Below are 16414 nucleotides of genomic sequence, written 5' to 3'. Positions count from 1 at the left end.
GATGTTTTTAATCAGAACTTAAAAGTGTTTTGCACATATTTTGCATAGGTCTGGCTCATTAGGTATACAACTCGATCACGCTGTTTTGATCAGTAAAGTGTTTTCATCTTGTATCAGGTTGAATGGTTGCACAATATAAAACTTATCATGTTTCTTGCAGTCAACACTCAAGCTATTTTAGGCATTTTTAAATTTAACCATCCATCATGGTCTTGTGTCATGTACGGAGGTCAGTATAAGCGAAAAAAACACTTCAAACTGATCAGGTAAAAAGAGTGTATTTTTTATTTGACCCACAAGTAATAGGAATGTAGTGTTGGATATACTTTAACACTGACAGTGTCAGCTTTCTGTATACCTGATCATGATTAATTACCATTTAGATACAAGGTAATATAACATGTTTTCTGCTTTGCAAGAAGATTCAGTGAAGTGATAAAGAATATTCCAGAGCTAATTTATTGTGTTCCTGAATAGTTTTCCTATGACTTGTATTTGGCTCGGAAAACAATTTGCAAGTGTGACTGAGATATTTTTCATACCTGAAATAAATGTATCACTTGACTTGGACGATAAGAAAATAATCAATTTTCTTTATAACTTGCTCAAAGTTTGCAACAATTGCCTTGCTGAAACTAAATTGAGTTAAACTTATGCAGCAAATGAATTTGCATGTATCAGTCTTTTTCTGGAGAAAAATGCCTTAAGGGCAATAATTGCCTGCAGGGTGGTACTTAATTGTTGTTCTGTCTTGATTGAAGTAAGTGGATATAAAGTGGAACATTCTCTCTAATTATAGTCAGTAGCAAGACAGCAAGTTCAGTGAACATGACTGATGACATGTATATCCCTGTGTGTACAGGCTGGAAGTATAAAAGGGCTTTTGAACTGCCTCTTTATTGATAATTTCAATTTTTTTATTCATATTTTTATTTTACAGTCCACCATCAGGCCTCAATATTATTGAGTGCTAATTTGCTGTAACTGATCCACACATGTTCAGAATCAATATAATTGCATAAAATCTCTGCATCAAAATCAATAATTCTTCAAAGCTGGTATTAATCAAATTTTTGGGGGGGGCTTTTTTTTTTTTTTTCTCGCCCCTTTTTTTTTTTGTTAAAAAAAAAAAAAATAAAAAAAAAAAAAAAAAAAAAAAAAAAAAAAAACAAAAAGCACCATGATGTATGCGTCCGGTATAATATATATTGTTCCTTAAATATGGTAGAAAATGGACAACTTTTTAGAGTGTTTTGTCTTCAGTTATATATGTGGCATATTTTGTTCAAGAGTTGTGTACATTGAATAATGCATCCGAGAACAGCATTGAAAGTATTGTCAAGCTTGCAAGCGCTAAGCTAACCATTGTTTTTTTGTTATAGGCTGTCTTTTCTCAATTAACATGGTCGAGATCCAAATTATTGATGATAATTGATTATAAATTGAAAACAAACTGAAAGCTTTGTAAACTAATAAAAGTAAGGCAATGATTGATATTTAGTGGCTGCCAAACTGTGGGCTAATGTGATTGTGGTGCCACAGGTTCAGTCGTAATGCAATTATAAAAATTAATCCTCTCTGTTTTCTACAAATTCAATTATTGTACATGTATTTAAATGCAGTCTCAAAAATTCCACTTAACCACGAAAAATTCCTTCTTGCCCAAGACTTATTCACGGAGACTATTTACGACTGTTACGCCTGTCACTATTCGCGACTATTCAACAACTATTCGTCACTATTCGTCACTATTCGCACTATTCACGACTATTCGCTATTCGCTATTTGGGTTTTCCAAACACCCGTTTAGCCACTTAAAATAATGTGTGCACCTCATAAGAAATAGGACCAGTGGTGTTGGCCCCTGTATGTAATTAACCTGCTTAATACTTCCACTGGTTAAAAGGGACACTTTCTACATGGTTCCTAGTACGGTATCCATATTGAATAGGTTTTACAGAAGAATCACAATTTCTTGAACCTTTGGTTTCTCGAAATTCCTGAATTTCTTGAACCAATATTTATTTTTATTTCCTTTGCTTTGCTTCCTTGAAGCAATTTTCGTTTCCCCTGGAGGTTCAAGAAATCGAGATTCTACTGTACTTTGTTGATTGGGCCCTTCATGACTTGTCTAAACACAATCATTATAGGCTGATTGCAAAGTTAATGTGATTTTGTAAGAATTCCCAGCTTGGTTTAAAAGCAACAAATACACTAGGTTTTATACAGCTTTTCATTTTGCCCAATTATCATGAATTAGCATGGCCATTTTATGAGACATCGTGGCCTAATCATTAGCACTGAACTTGACATCAAGCCGTCCAGCTGGTTTAAGCCCTAGCTGGGTCATTGCATTGTGTTTGGGGAAGGCACTTGACTCGCACAGTGCCTCCCCACCCAGATATGGTATTAATGGGTACCAATGAATTAACCTTAATGCTGGGAAGTAACCAACATGCCTTAATCATACCTGCCAACCCCCAGAATACAATGTACTGGTATGAGTACTCTCCGAAAATCAGACCGGGAGATTAGATGAAAGACTTGGAGACTCCCAGGAAAACCTTGAGAGTTGGCGGGTGTGCTTAATAAAGGAGGGGGAATAGCAAAACTTCTCAAGATTTGCTTCGTGCTACTGACAGAAACTGGGATAAGCTCAGGCAATATGGCACACTTGACCTGATACAGACTTAACATAATTTTTACATTTTATAAATTACATATTTAACCTTTTGAAATAAAACAAAGAAAAATGTAAAAGGTTTCACACAATCGTAGAAGTGCTCGATGCAAATACATGCAGAGCGGAATACAATAATTAAAGATAGAAACTTCACGGACAGTTACTCAGAGTTTCACGCACGAAGCGATCATCAGACTGTGCCGTTAGATGCGGTGAAATACAATTTAAACTGCGTTCATGGAGGACGGTTGGAACGATCCTGTCTCTGATTGGCCGCGTAGTACTTGTTTTCGTGCCTGCACTTGGTAACAAGCTCAGATCTTTTGTTCAAGAGGGTGGATCTGTCAGCTGATAGTATGCAGAGCTTCTCCGTCAGACACAAATTGCAGCGTGACGGGTTTCCCCTGTAAGCCTTGCTCTCTGACAATGGACCACTTGATCGAAAATTCGGTGTTGTTGTCTTTCAGGTCCCAAATGTACTTTGATAGTACAGTGTCGTGTGAATGCTTGCAATGTTTGAACTAGGTTCAATAACCATAAGCTTTCCTTCAAACATCGCAAGCATAAAAAAAAAAAAAAAAAAAAGGAGGGGAAAACCAATGTGTCTGACGGAGAAGCTCTGAATACTATCAGCTGACAGATCCACCCTCTTGAACAAAAGATCTGAGCTTGTTACCAAGTGCAGGCACGAAAACAAGTACTACGCGGCCAATCAGAGACAGGATCATTCCAACCGTCCTCCATGAACGCAGTTTAAATTGTATTTTACCGCATCTAACGGCACAGTCTGATGATCTCTTCGTGCGTGAAACTCTGAGTAACTGTCCGTGAAGTTTCTATCTTTAATTATTGTAACCTTTTGAAATATGTATGGTAAATTGCAGCAAAAGTTGATGGCTTTAGGAAGTATCAAATAGAACTGCAATAGCATACCTTTTCAAAAATGTAAATTTTATGTCTCATTTTCAGTAAGTAATCTAGGTTTGTTTGTCATGTAGGGACACTTGATTTGAATTCAATAAATTGCAGTGAACAATACAGCTATTTGAAATAGGGCAAAGGCAAACTAATTAGCTGGAAGCTACATACAAGAAAGCTAAAAATATTAAAAACAAACATTGTTTTTAAATTCTGAACTTTGATATTAAGCTAGAAGGCTGTTAAAATTTTTTGCACTAGGAACCAGACTTCTTAGATCAAAATGATGTTTTATTTTAAATTTGCCTTGAGGAAATTCGACAAAGATAATTGGAAATTTTGATATACACCTGTGAACTGCATTTATGAAAGAAGTTAAACGTTTGTTTACTTGTGCATTTAAAAGTGCATATTTGAGACAATTCCTCAAATGCCATTAACAATACAATGTATATTTATTGAATATCACAGTAATTAATTAACAGTCTTTGCATACTCTGATCTTGAAAAATGGAAAGCTGACCTCAAACAACCACAACAACTATTTGACCTTGTACACTTGTGGTTAACATGCAGTATTGGTTCAGGTGACTGACTGCCTTCAGTTGTTTATGTTGGTCAGGCTGCCTTTGAGTTGAAAGATCTTTTGCTTAGCCTTATAACAAACTCTATCAAGATTTGGGTTAGTTTACATGTCTGTTTGGTCTAGATATGGAGGTTTTTGCTTGTGTGGCAAGCCTTGGACAATAAATTTATGATAACCTATCTTTTAATTCTGTCAAACTTGCAATATATGCAGGAATTGTAATGGGTCAAATGCAATATGATTTCACTTTTTTCTGAAGTTTAAGAGCAGTTTCATGTTTCTGCCCAGTGTTTTTGTTAAAATAGCTCTTTGCTGACAGTGAAAACATGTTTCTGTGTACAATTTTGTCCTCAAATTGACAGCTTTTTCTCTGACCCATTAGTGATAGCTTTAGGCCATAAGGGAAGAAAGCTAGAAGTCTTCTGTCATTTTGTGATTGTGTGGTCACTAAATGGGCCATGACTGAAGACACGAACTTTGCTGCTTTAAGTTTATGTTTCAAGATCCAATTTAAGATTTCCATGTCTGGTGGAAGAAAGATTTAACTTATGGTTAGGTTGCACACAAGAGACAACTAGCAAACCAAATTTGAGCAAGGAATAACTTCCGTAGTTTTGATGACCTCTTTGATGGATTTCAATAATTTAGCAACCAATGCCTACAAGGTAAGACACACTATATTCTTGAAGCAAATTATTCCTACTGTAAGTAAGAGGTTTTTTTACGCATTCCTTTGGGCTCTGTGCCATCTCACAAATGACAGTCTGTTAAAATTTTGAGTGTAGTAAACCCTCCTTAGTTATATCAGCATACAAATTTTCCTTGTCCTGGTTTCTGTCCATTTCTTACATTTATTTGATTCTCATGTAATCATGGTGCACTTATAGTGATTATTCAGTCTGTATCTAGTTTGGGGAGTAGCTACAAACTTTAGTCGATGGTAATGACCTTAAAATGTGCATCTTGATTTCATAAAACCAAAACATCATATTAAGGATTTGCAGATGGCTCTGGGATTATGCCTTTCGTTTTGCATTCTAGCAAAGTTGTAGATTTGTCCATGACGTTTTAATAATTTTCATTAGGATAACTTTGTGTCTTTTTGCCTGTTCCTGCAGAATTAAGCAACTTTCTTTTAATTACTTCCTAGACACAAATGGGTTCACCACATTGCACAACCACAGGCACTACACTTTTTAAATTACTCTTGACTACTAATATGCACGGCATAATGTTCAGTACTTGAAAAGGTCAAAATCCATACAGCAGTGTATGGGTTCATTTGAAGCTTTGAAACACGTTTTTTTGGTGTACGTGTCCAAGCTTTGTGCATGACTGACTGGACTTGTGCACGTTCATGTATGTATGGTGTACATCATCTATAAAACATCTGTTATCTTGTTCTGCTTTGGATTGCAAGTAATAGCAATGCCTATCTTTTTATCTCCTTAATTAAAAATTTACCTATTTGCTTTTGAATTCAGCTGACCTCAAAAGGCTTCATGTGTACAGTTAGAACTTTGATTCCTGGATTTTCTTCTCAGCTTTAAAGGCGGCTTTTCTCCTTAATCCATATAGTGACGGCTTCTTTTAAAACTTCTCCAAGGCCACTTCCTCTTTCTCAAATTGCCAAAATAGTGAATTGAAAAGTGAACTTTAGAATCATTGTGTGTGGCCAGGTTCTATATGACTTTCAGCTCCTGTATTTAAAATTAAAAATTCCTTGTAAGAGAGAATGTACTTTTTGTTCTTTCTTTATAAACACAAGCTTTCACATTTTTATCCATTAGTCCAGTATATTTGCTAAGTTGTGACTAAGTTTCTCAACTGTTGCAAGCTCAAGGTATGGACCGGAATATGCATCCTGCATCCTGAATATTTTTCTTGCAAAAAAGATGTAGAACTGTCTGTCAATCGGTGTTCTTCTTTCTTTATTTTGAAAACAAATTTGCTTTTAGCTCAATTTCCTGTTAATCTCAATGAATTATTGGACAAGCACATTATTTATAAGTAATTCACATTCCTTCTTATTTGTTAGTTATTTACAACTGAGCTTCTTATAAAGTATTAATTTGCTGTTAGATGATGCATGAATATTTATATAACTTTGAGAATTGCTAAGCCACTCTCTGACTGAGGTAAGCAGATCACCTGCTTTACAAATTAAGATTTCTGGTCCTTGTTGTCAACAGGGCTATATTTTGACCAAAATAATTCGAATAGCTTTTGCTATTCTTGGATCTAAGCTGTGTATTCAGAAAATATCTGCACTTCAAACTTAGTTTTTGGCAAAGAGCAAGTTTTTCCGCTACAAGCAAAAGTTTCGACAATAAAGTATGTTTCATTTGTAGTTGAGAAATCAGTTTATATTACACTGATAAAGGTAAAATACATGTATCAATCAATTGTCTGTTTTCAAAATTAAAAATTGTGCAAAACAAACATTGTTATCAGAGTTTTAGGTTGTTGTTATCTTATAATTAATTCTGGTCACGGATTGATTGAAATTTTATGGCATGTAGGCTAAAAAGAACATTATTTAGACTGCAGAACCTGAGCTTAGGCGTTTTTTGTTTCATCATTTAATTAAGAACTACCGGTAACCGAATCTCAACAAAAATGCGCGTTTTGGAAAGAGTCGATCCAGTACAGTCAACTCTCGCCTTGCGGCCCCCGCTTTGCGCCTCGCTCGGCTCCAGTCCCCGGCGTGGGTCTGGTGACTCCGCTCGCTCCGCTTACGGACCTCGCCCCCGGCGGTCCGCTCGGCTGAACTGGAGCCGAATGCTTCTAAATTGTTTGAGGTATGTTGCTATAATGTCTGCCATTTCGTCGAAAGGTCATGTGTAATAGACCCCTTGGATTTAAAGCGTGGAGTTATTTTGTCACGATATTTTAAGCTATTTTCCTGATGTACAATAAGGTACGTGTATTACAAAAAGAAACGATAAACCGAAAATAGATAAGGTTGATTACGACATGGGGAAGATTAAGGTCACACAAATTGGCCAGTTGCTTTAAGATTCTTAGTACTGTATAGCTTAATCACGATATTTCAAGTGATTATTTTTGCAATGTGCCAAACTATAAAATAATGCAATACCTGAGAGGAAACCGCAAATAATAGTTTACAAAGGTCGAAAAAAAAACGACAGAATTGATAATACAAATTTTCAAAAGGACAAAAAAACAAAAAACAAAAATTTTTTTTTTTTTCTTCTTCTAAATAAAAAAGATTACCCCAAAATTTTTTTCGCCAACTATACGGGAGTCGAAAACAACTCAAAACAATTATTTTACTGCTCCCTTGCAACGTTATACGGGGTTCCACTGTACAAATGTAAGCCAAGTAAGAAAACGCCTTGAGATGATTGCAAGATAGAAACAGATTACAAAACTCAAAGCTGGCAGGAAATCTAGAAATACACCACAACATACCGAATTTCACATCTAATCTTGAAAGCATCCAGCAGTATTTTAAATTTTAAGCTGTAAGGCCAGGTACTTTGTGGCCAGGCTCCCAACCCTCCCCCACCCCACCCCTAACACTCGCTTACCTGGTGCATGTTCATTTATTCCAGCTATGCATTCTGGGTACAGTAACCCACGGACCCTCGGGCGTCGTTTAGTGTCCGTTATGCGGTCCTTGCGGGCTCCGACCTCTTCGCCGGGGATCTGGATTTTGTCCGTATAGCGAGTGTCCGCATGCGGGGTGTCCGCAGGCGAGGTTGACTGTACTTGACTACTTCTCCTTATGAGGGGTGGGCAAAAATCTTCGCATGCAAAGCTCTGCAAGTGTGAGTGGAATGCTTGATTTGCTGTGCCCTGGGGATGAATATAATGCCTGAATACTTGAATTGATTGATATGCTTTGTGATAACTGATTACAGATGTACAGCACCAGGAAATTTGTCACTGTTATTAAAATGGATGTGATATTTATACTGTCGAGAATTGATCATGATATTTCTGTATATGTTAGAAATTATGTTTGTACGAATAAGCGAGTTTTATACATGAGCCTCTGGCTCGGACATTGAGGGACCTCGTCCCACGTGGACAATAAAATTGTATTGTATTGTATTGTATACGTGTGGAGGAGAAAGGATAAACGATCAATGAAATGATAAATGAAAGAAAACTTGTCAGTTAATACAAGCGCTAGGGAAAAGTTTCTGAGTAATCTCGTGTACAGCTATCCTAGCGTATGGTCACCTATAACCAGTTATGAAATAGTCAAACAGTAAGGATTTGCATTTTATTTTATGGCACTCATTACTCTGATGAGAGAACTTTGATTAACTTTTTAGGGTTTGTATGGGAACGTTAAAGAAAGTTCACGTTTTGTAGCCAGAACTAAAAGGAATATTTTTTCCAATACGTATGATATATTTAATGTGTTATATTGACGCTTTTTTCTTCATTTGGTTAAATTAAAGAAATTCCATACGAGTTTTAAAGTTACAACAGGAGAAAATTATAACCTTTTTATTAATAAATCGATTTTAACAATTAACACAACGATCAAAAAGAAGCATCAAAACGAATTTCGTTGATTTTTAATCAAGTTTTTAATATTCTGTGTATTTCGTGTAAGCGTGAAGTGCCTTCAGCTGAATTTGCCAGTTTTGTTTTATCAGCTTTTCAAAGGTTAATGAGCTGTCTTGATATTTTTCATCCGGTGAATATTGTACATGTGAAAAACGACAGGACAAAGATGCCGGCTTTGTTGTTGTGTTATTCTAGCGTGATGCCTCCTTGAATTTGCACAAACAGTGAGCAGTTATAACTCATGTGTATTTGTTTTGATTGTAAACTGAATCAAACTTTAACCGGCGGCTATTTGCGTGCATGGTGGTTTTTGTGCTCAAACGAATTGCCAGCTGCCTAAACTATATATGACTAAAACAAAACTATTGTAAAGAAAGTGTCATCTAACATGAATATTGAAGTTACACGAAAGAAGCTCCTTCAGATATTGAAGACTGAACAACACAAAATACATTTTTTATAATATTTAAACTTTCATTCAGACGTTCTCGATAATAGTTTTTCAGTCTCATTGCGTGGAGTTATTTTAGCGGGACGAGAAGTAGTATTTAGTATAACAACAGTCGCTCTAGGTAAAAAGAAATGCAAATTTAAAGCAACCGTTTTTCAGTTTTTGGCGAAGTTTCACGCTGGGAGAAAATAGCAAACAAAGAAGTGACTTGAAAAGAAACTGCGAACAAAACGTCATCTAACACTCGATTAACTTTTGTCTTTTAAAGCAGCTGCAAGTTATTATTTTTAAAGACAATAAAAAGGGATACCAAAAATTTTGGACAATAATTGAACTAAAGTAATCAAAGATGGCCTTAGTGTGAAAAATATTCCTCCAGTTATTTTTAGTGTGAACGTTTTTTTCAGCGTTACAGAGAATATTTTATTATTTGCCTTTGTTTCTGCCGTTATTGTTAACACGACCAGTGGACACAATGTTTATTTAGTTTTCTTTTGAGAATGAGCGTTTAGGATGAAGTTCTTTTGTCTTTTGTGCCAATTTTCCACCCTCGCTTTATCATTGGTTCATTGGCGACCACTGTTGACAATTTTTTGACTGCCTGCGAAGTTCAAATGGAAATATAGCAAGCGGCTATAAATACCTCCGGAATAGTTCAAATTATGATTTCTGTCATCAAGCTCTTGTGCTCTTCACGAACTATAAGTACTTCGTTTCGGCTCGACATATTTTCCTCGGAGCAATGAGAAATTAATATCAAATAGCAGTTATTTGCTTTGGTTGTTTGCCTACGGGGTAACTGGCCTATAGCGTTTCATTTTACGGGCTCGAGTCCATACGGATTTCGTTGTTTAAACTAGGCAGTATTCAAATTAAGTCTCGCTGAGTCTTCCTCGACGCTAGCTCGTATACACTGTGATAGGTTTCAGTGTTTTGAAGTATCTTCTATGTTTGGTCCAAAGTGTTGAAGGGGAAATCAGCGTTTGATTTCGACAGTTTCTAGTAAGACGCGAGTGTTCTTGTCGGCGGTGGAGAGACTTGTAAATACACGCTCCAGTTTAGAAGTCATGGCGTTGTTCGCTCGACTTGTTCGACGCACTAATGATGGATGCCACAGGGAACGTATCAGACCGTTATGATCAAGTTCTAAGTACAGCATCGATTTTCCTAAGAGGGACTTCCTCTCTGTTATCTATATGGTGATTTGGCGCACGGCTCTTTCACCTGCGAGGTCGACAAAGGATTAACGAGTGGAATTGCACTAAATCAGCTATTAAACTTGGACAGCAATCAACATTTCAAGGTTGTTACGGCGAAATAATCTACCCCAAGATAAGATTACAAATATTAGGTACTCCTCGAAAAATTGTGCGTAGCGACGCGTCGATGGAATGACCGCTTGCCATATTATGTAGGCTTCAAGACGCATGGAGTCATCACCGAGCACATGTAGCTACTGAATAGCTTGCCTTTTACTTGAGTTAGCGTCATGGGATTAGAATGAAACGCCATGCTTTCGTCAAGAAGAACAAAGTTCCTTCACCTAAACTCGAACGAGGATATGTTTTCGGCGTTAACAGTTGGGTAAGTCAGAACAAAAGCAGTTAAAATGTAATCATGGGTGATGCTTTTAAATTGCGCAGGCGGGCTTCGATTTAATACAACTTAAGTGTAAATAACCAGCGAAGAAAAACCCACACAATTTCAATTTAATGCTGATACATTTAGTTGTAGCTTTTTATCGGTCACAGCCGGCCTTATTGGTCTTTTTATTATATCTTATAATTTTGTTATAGTACACTTTTGCTCCTTAGGTTCATCGTTATTCAATTAAACAGCGGTGTCATGTATCTACTGAATTATTCAAAATGTTTTCATCTTCAAGCTTGACCGACCAGCTTGTTTCTTTATACGCGGGAAGATTGCTTCACCTGCGTAAAAGCTAAATCATTCTAATTTTAGAATGCGGTGTATGTTGAGGCAACACGGAATATAACTTTCAACCCTTCCATAACCTTATTCCGCAATGCCAAGCCAAAATTGATGTCATTTTATTTTTATAATTTTTTAATTTACGTATTTAATCAATTCCCTTTTGGCCGACGTGGCTTTGAAGAAACTATTAAATTTTCAGATTCATAACGTCTCACTTTCGTTGTCAGAACGACTTCTTCCAAAATATGTATGTATATTGCGTCTGAAATAATTCAAAACGTTTTAAATTATAGAAATTATTGTCTTGTTAGAAGCGTTGATGTGAGTTCTACTTCAGTTGTCGTTCAATAACACTATTCTTTTCAAGTACCCTGCTCTTAGAAATGATTTCCGGCACAATAAACTTTATGTCGATCGATCCGTGGCATGCCTTGTGAATGCACGTAAATGTTTTGGCTTTATGAATAAAGTCAAGAAAGTATGTGTAAGTATTTTAGTCGTGGAAAATAAATGGGTGCTGTAAGGTCACGCTTTTTGAGGCAATTTTTTTTCACCCACAAACTGTTGTTATTATTAGAACCAGTGACGATTGAGAATGTCCAAACGCATGAAATACTAGGTGGCCTTTCTATTTTGATTTGTACTCGACGAGGTTAAAAACCATTAAAAATTCGTAACTTTAAAGACAGTTTGTTTGGAAAGGTGGGCTGTAAAATAATTTCACATTATTTGTGTTACATAGCAGAGATTCCATCGCCAAAATGAATACTTCGCTCTTAACGCTAGAAAAGACAAGAACCTTATCTAACCAGTATATAAAAGGGCCCGATCATGCCTTTTATATTCAAATGTAGTATCATATAAAGATAACTTTTAATCATAAATTCAAGTCAGGTAGAAAAGTTGATGTTTTTATTGCTTTGCATTGAGACAATATCGAGTAATTAACAGATACATTGTATAACAACACGCAAGTTTCACCACGACACTTATAAAACACACCCAGTCTTTTAAGAGGTGTATTTTTTAGTGATCAATGTATTGTTTGTTTTTCAAATGCATTATTACCACTGCAAACGTACTAAAAGACCGCCTAGTTTTGTTGTTGTGGAGTGTTATTTTTATCCACTCATATTGGATTTTAAGTTCTTCAACGGGCATTATAAGTTACCACAATATCAGAATTTTGGCGCCGTTTCAGTTTTTTAACCCAACATCGTGCCAGTTTTCTCAGACAGAAAAATCGGACGCTACCAGAATACAAAATGAGGCAGTGATTGCGATCATTAAATATTGGTGTTATTTTATGCACCAGATTTCACCCTTACTTCATGAATTATTACTCGCTCGGATGTATCGAGTATACACGTATCAAGTTAATGTCTTTTGCTTAGCTTATCGGTAACTATGTAGACAGGACTATGATATACCAAGCGATATACTAGTACCTACGTTGTGTATATGATCTGGAAACTCTTGTTGTTATGAAAAAGAATTCTGTGCTTACGGCTTTGAAGGTAAGAATAACAATCGAGGATTTGTACCTTACATTTATCGTCCATATTCACTGAAAACTTTTTTCGCTTCAAAATATTACCTCCGGCTTTTCAAATGTAGTTAGGTTTTTCTCATTATCAAAGATTTCTTAACGACGTTAGGAGATAAGTAAGGTTAATTGATTCAATACACACAGTTTGCTAAGCAAACTGACTGATTATTTTAGTCATTAAACATTCGTAACTGTAACGAGCTCTAGAATGCGGGCAATCTCTTTCTTTTCTTACGTGTTGCTATGGCTCGTGAAGAAAGCGAAGTGCGAAAAATTTTAGCACCATTTTCGTTTTTTTACCGTTAATTGGCATAATTAACAAATTTCCGCTCGCGTGTACAAATATTAGGAAAAGAGAACGACTTGTTCCTGTCTGAATGAGCTCAGGTACGCTTGTTAGTGAAAGAGGAGGTTGGTTTTTCCCGTCTGCTCATGCGGTATAAACAAATACGTGTATTCCCTGTATTAATAATGTTTTGATACACTCCGCTTGCGTGCACGAATTTTAGGAGAAGAGAGCACCTGGTTCCTGTCTGAATGAGCTCAAAAATGCTTGTTAGTGAAAGAGGAGGTTGGTCTCTCGTCTGCTCGTGCGGTATAAACAAATACGTGTATACGTACCTTGTAGTAATGTTTTGATACATGATCTGTGCAGGCGATGTTTGTCTGTGAGCGATTCCGGCGGAATCCTTAAGTCGTCTTTCCGATCTCCGGAATAATAACATTTGCAAACCTCTTCGGCTTCCCTGTCATGCGACTTCTAATATTTTAAAATTTCGCAACGAGACAGTAGTTTAAGTTGTCGTGAGGTAAATTATGCAGTTATTTTCCAGCTTAGAGGTCTATAAAGACTTGAATTTTAGCAGTAGAGATCTTTTTATTTTTCAGAACTTTCCGTTCTAAAATTATCCTTCGCAGCAATGCGAGATTAAGGTGTCACGGGTTACTTTAGGTTTCACGTTGCGGCGGGAATTTCCTTGAACAGGAAATGCAAACTAGGATCAAAACAAATACGTAGTGAAATCATTTTACCCACTCGAAGAAATTACAGAGATCTGCCTTGTTGTCCTTCGTGTTTTCTATTCCGCTAATAGCTATACGTCAAAACAATCGCAAATTTAATTAAAATTCCCCGTTATCTTGTGACCGTTTGGGTGGTCGGTATGCTATGTTATATTCCAAGAACTCAGTTGAAAATACTTTCAAATACTGGTGTCAGCTTTCGTGATGTGATATTGATCGTGGCTTAAATCACAGAGCGTTCATTCAGTGATCAATTGCTCAGTAACACTCGGTCAGTGTAGTAAAGTTAGCGGCAGGAGCGGACCGTTATATCAACATTGCTGGCAGGCTTTGGAAATGGTTACATGTACTAAGGTTTGTCTTGGAAACTGAGGCTAATTCAACTTATTAAAGGAGTAGATTTTGTGGATTTTCATCAGTTTATTGCATTGTCAACGAGTCATAATATATTTATCTAGAAATAGGAATTATTTACAACGGAAATACTGTACGTGTTTCATACATTTACATCAGATTTTGTGCGTATTGTACATTATCGTACACCAAATGTTGTTAAAAGACATTGAACTTATAGAAGAAAGTTATAAATAGCAGCATCTAAGTATAATCTGATTTTTATTTCATCGTAAACAAGTTTTGTCTTCTCATTCGTGTTTATCATAGAGAAGTACGAATACGTTTAACGCATTGTTGTCGTTTCCAGGCCTATTACCGGCAAGGTGTGGCGTTGCAGTGCCTGGGTCGACATGCAGATGCCCTGGGAGCCTTCGCCTCTGCGCTTGCGCAGGATGACAAGAGCCCTCAACTGCTGACCTCGCTGCTTGAGGCCGCGATGAAGTCCCCGCTCAGAGGTAAACTTTTTAGTTGATGTGCGATTTTTGTTAAGGCTCCGATTAAGTGTCTCAAAGAAAGGAAAATATCATTTCTGCCTGTGTAAGTCTGATACTTAGAGCGGTTTTCACTTGAGTGTCGAAAGTAAATTGCGTTTGCTTTGGTTTTGCATTGCTACGCTTAGTGATTGGCTTAAAAATCTCGCGCCACTTTCTCAGCCAATCAGAAGTAAAACCAAAACCAATCGTGACTCGCTCGCGCACGTTTTCCCGCGCTTCGTGCCAGCTACATGTATTTGCTTCGAGTTTTGATTGGTTCACTGGATTGTCTGTATCCTTTGTGATTGGCCAGAGTAATTACTTTGGTTTTGGTTTTACGACACTCAATTGAAAACCGCTCTATCCGTTAATAAGTATTGACAGCAAGAGTAAGCGCCGGGACGAAATCATTCCGTCGATTTGAGCCTGGGTACTTCTAAGTTCGCATCGCGCGTATTCTTTTGTGAAAAGGAAATATTAACTGCAGTGCATGGTGTTTTAGTAGACTGTGATTGGATTAATTGTTTGATTACATTTTCGACTAACAGTTATAAAGAATTAACCAAGCTTTCAATATATCCTCTTGTTTAAGTGTTTTTTAATGGGGTTAAATGAAATTTTCAAACAAAAAAATGCACACCTATTCATGGATTAGATTTGGTTAATCCTCTTTGAACAGCCGAGGCTCGGAATGCAAAAAGACGGAATGAGGGTCGTAAAAACGGCGTAAAACGCCATTTTCTTTCTCAATCAATACGTGGACCTCACTGATAAAAAAGATCATTTCTCGGGTAAAGAAGTTTGAACTGAAATAAACAGTTTTGGGGAAAAGCTTCTTCACAATTTTCTATCTCAGCTGTTCGCTCTGTGTTATGAGCTTCAGGTACAGGGCTTTTTTTTGCTTCTATATTGCCGTTTGATACCTTAAACACTCCGTTGTCAGCGAAGATTAGCCTCTTGCATGTGTAAAAGGAAAGGTGATATGCGACTCCCTTCGTGCATTCGATACATAGTGGCATATATTTGATAGTATGAGATGCTAAGACAGTCTGGAATTAAGTAGTCAGTGTTTTTCCAGGATATCTGATCTTAACGCCCTAAATGAGACTGAGTGCCCTTGTTTTGCAAGAGGATTTATAAATATCGTTCGCAGGTCAAACATGAAACAAGCCGAGAAAAGTATGAAAAGTATTCAATTGGAACGCAATTCGTTGCTTGACCTTGACTTGGTGAAAGTAACCAGTTTATAAATAACAGTTTGATTTTGCCGCGATGCCAACATTGCGCTACATCTGCTTAAGTCGTAAACATTCATTTCAATCGGAAATATCCTGAATCATTTAATGTACTGAAATTGCGCGTAGCTTGTAAACTCATCGCTTTACTGCGTCTTGACCTTGTCAGGACAAGATCAAATTAGCAATTCTCCCTACTGATTGTCGAACTTTTGTTGTAATCTTGTTATGAGAATTTGTGGGTTGAAACTATGTCCCTTTCTATTTAACGATTAGACTACGAGTCCCAGTTTTCTAATAGCGGATAGTGTAACTGTTTTAGAAGAAACTCTTTTGCAGTTCAAAATATACAATTTTATGCTCTTTTAGGCCAAAAATTAAGAATTTCCAGTAAAACACGAAAGAATTTCCACTAATCGCCGGTAGAACACGATCGCGTACGCATTGCTCTGTAGGGACAATTCTTCTTGATTTTTGGCTTAAAAGTACATAAAATTGTATCTTATGGACTGCAATCCTTTAGAGTTTCTACTAAAAACAATTAGACTACTGTACTCGCCCTCGTTTTCTGTGAGGATAGTCAAATCCACTGCGCTAGTTGACTATTCGCTCATAGA

At 36.7% G+C, this 16414-nt stretch overlaps 1 protein-coding gene across 1 annotated transcript in view; it reads left to right on the top strand.

Annotated features, from left to right (window-relative positions):
• LOC144646832 (uncharacterized) overlaps positions 1-16414 on the top strand; it is a 41905-nt gene that overhangs the window by 2558 nt on the left and 22933 nt on the right. The window contains 1 exon segment of the mRNA XM_078506524.1: positions 14397-14544. Within this exon segment, the coding sequence (XP_078362650.1) occupies positions 14397-14544 (148 nt within the window).

Source organism: Oculina patagonica, chromosome 3 (assembly GCF_052425735.1).
Source record: "Oculina patagonica isolate OP01 chromosome 3, crgOcupat, whole genome shotgun sequence".
NCBI lineage: Eukaryota > Metazoa > Cnidaria > Anthozoa > Scleractinia > Oculinidae > Oculina > Oculina patagonica.
This window is presented reverse-complemented; position numbering and strand designations above follow the sequence as displayed.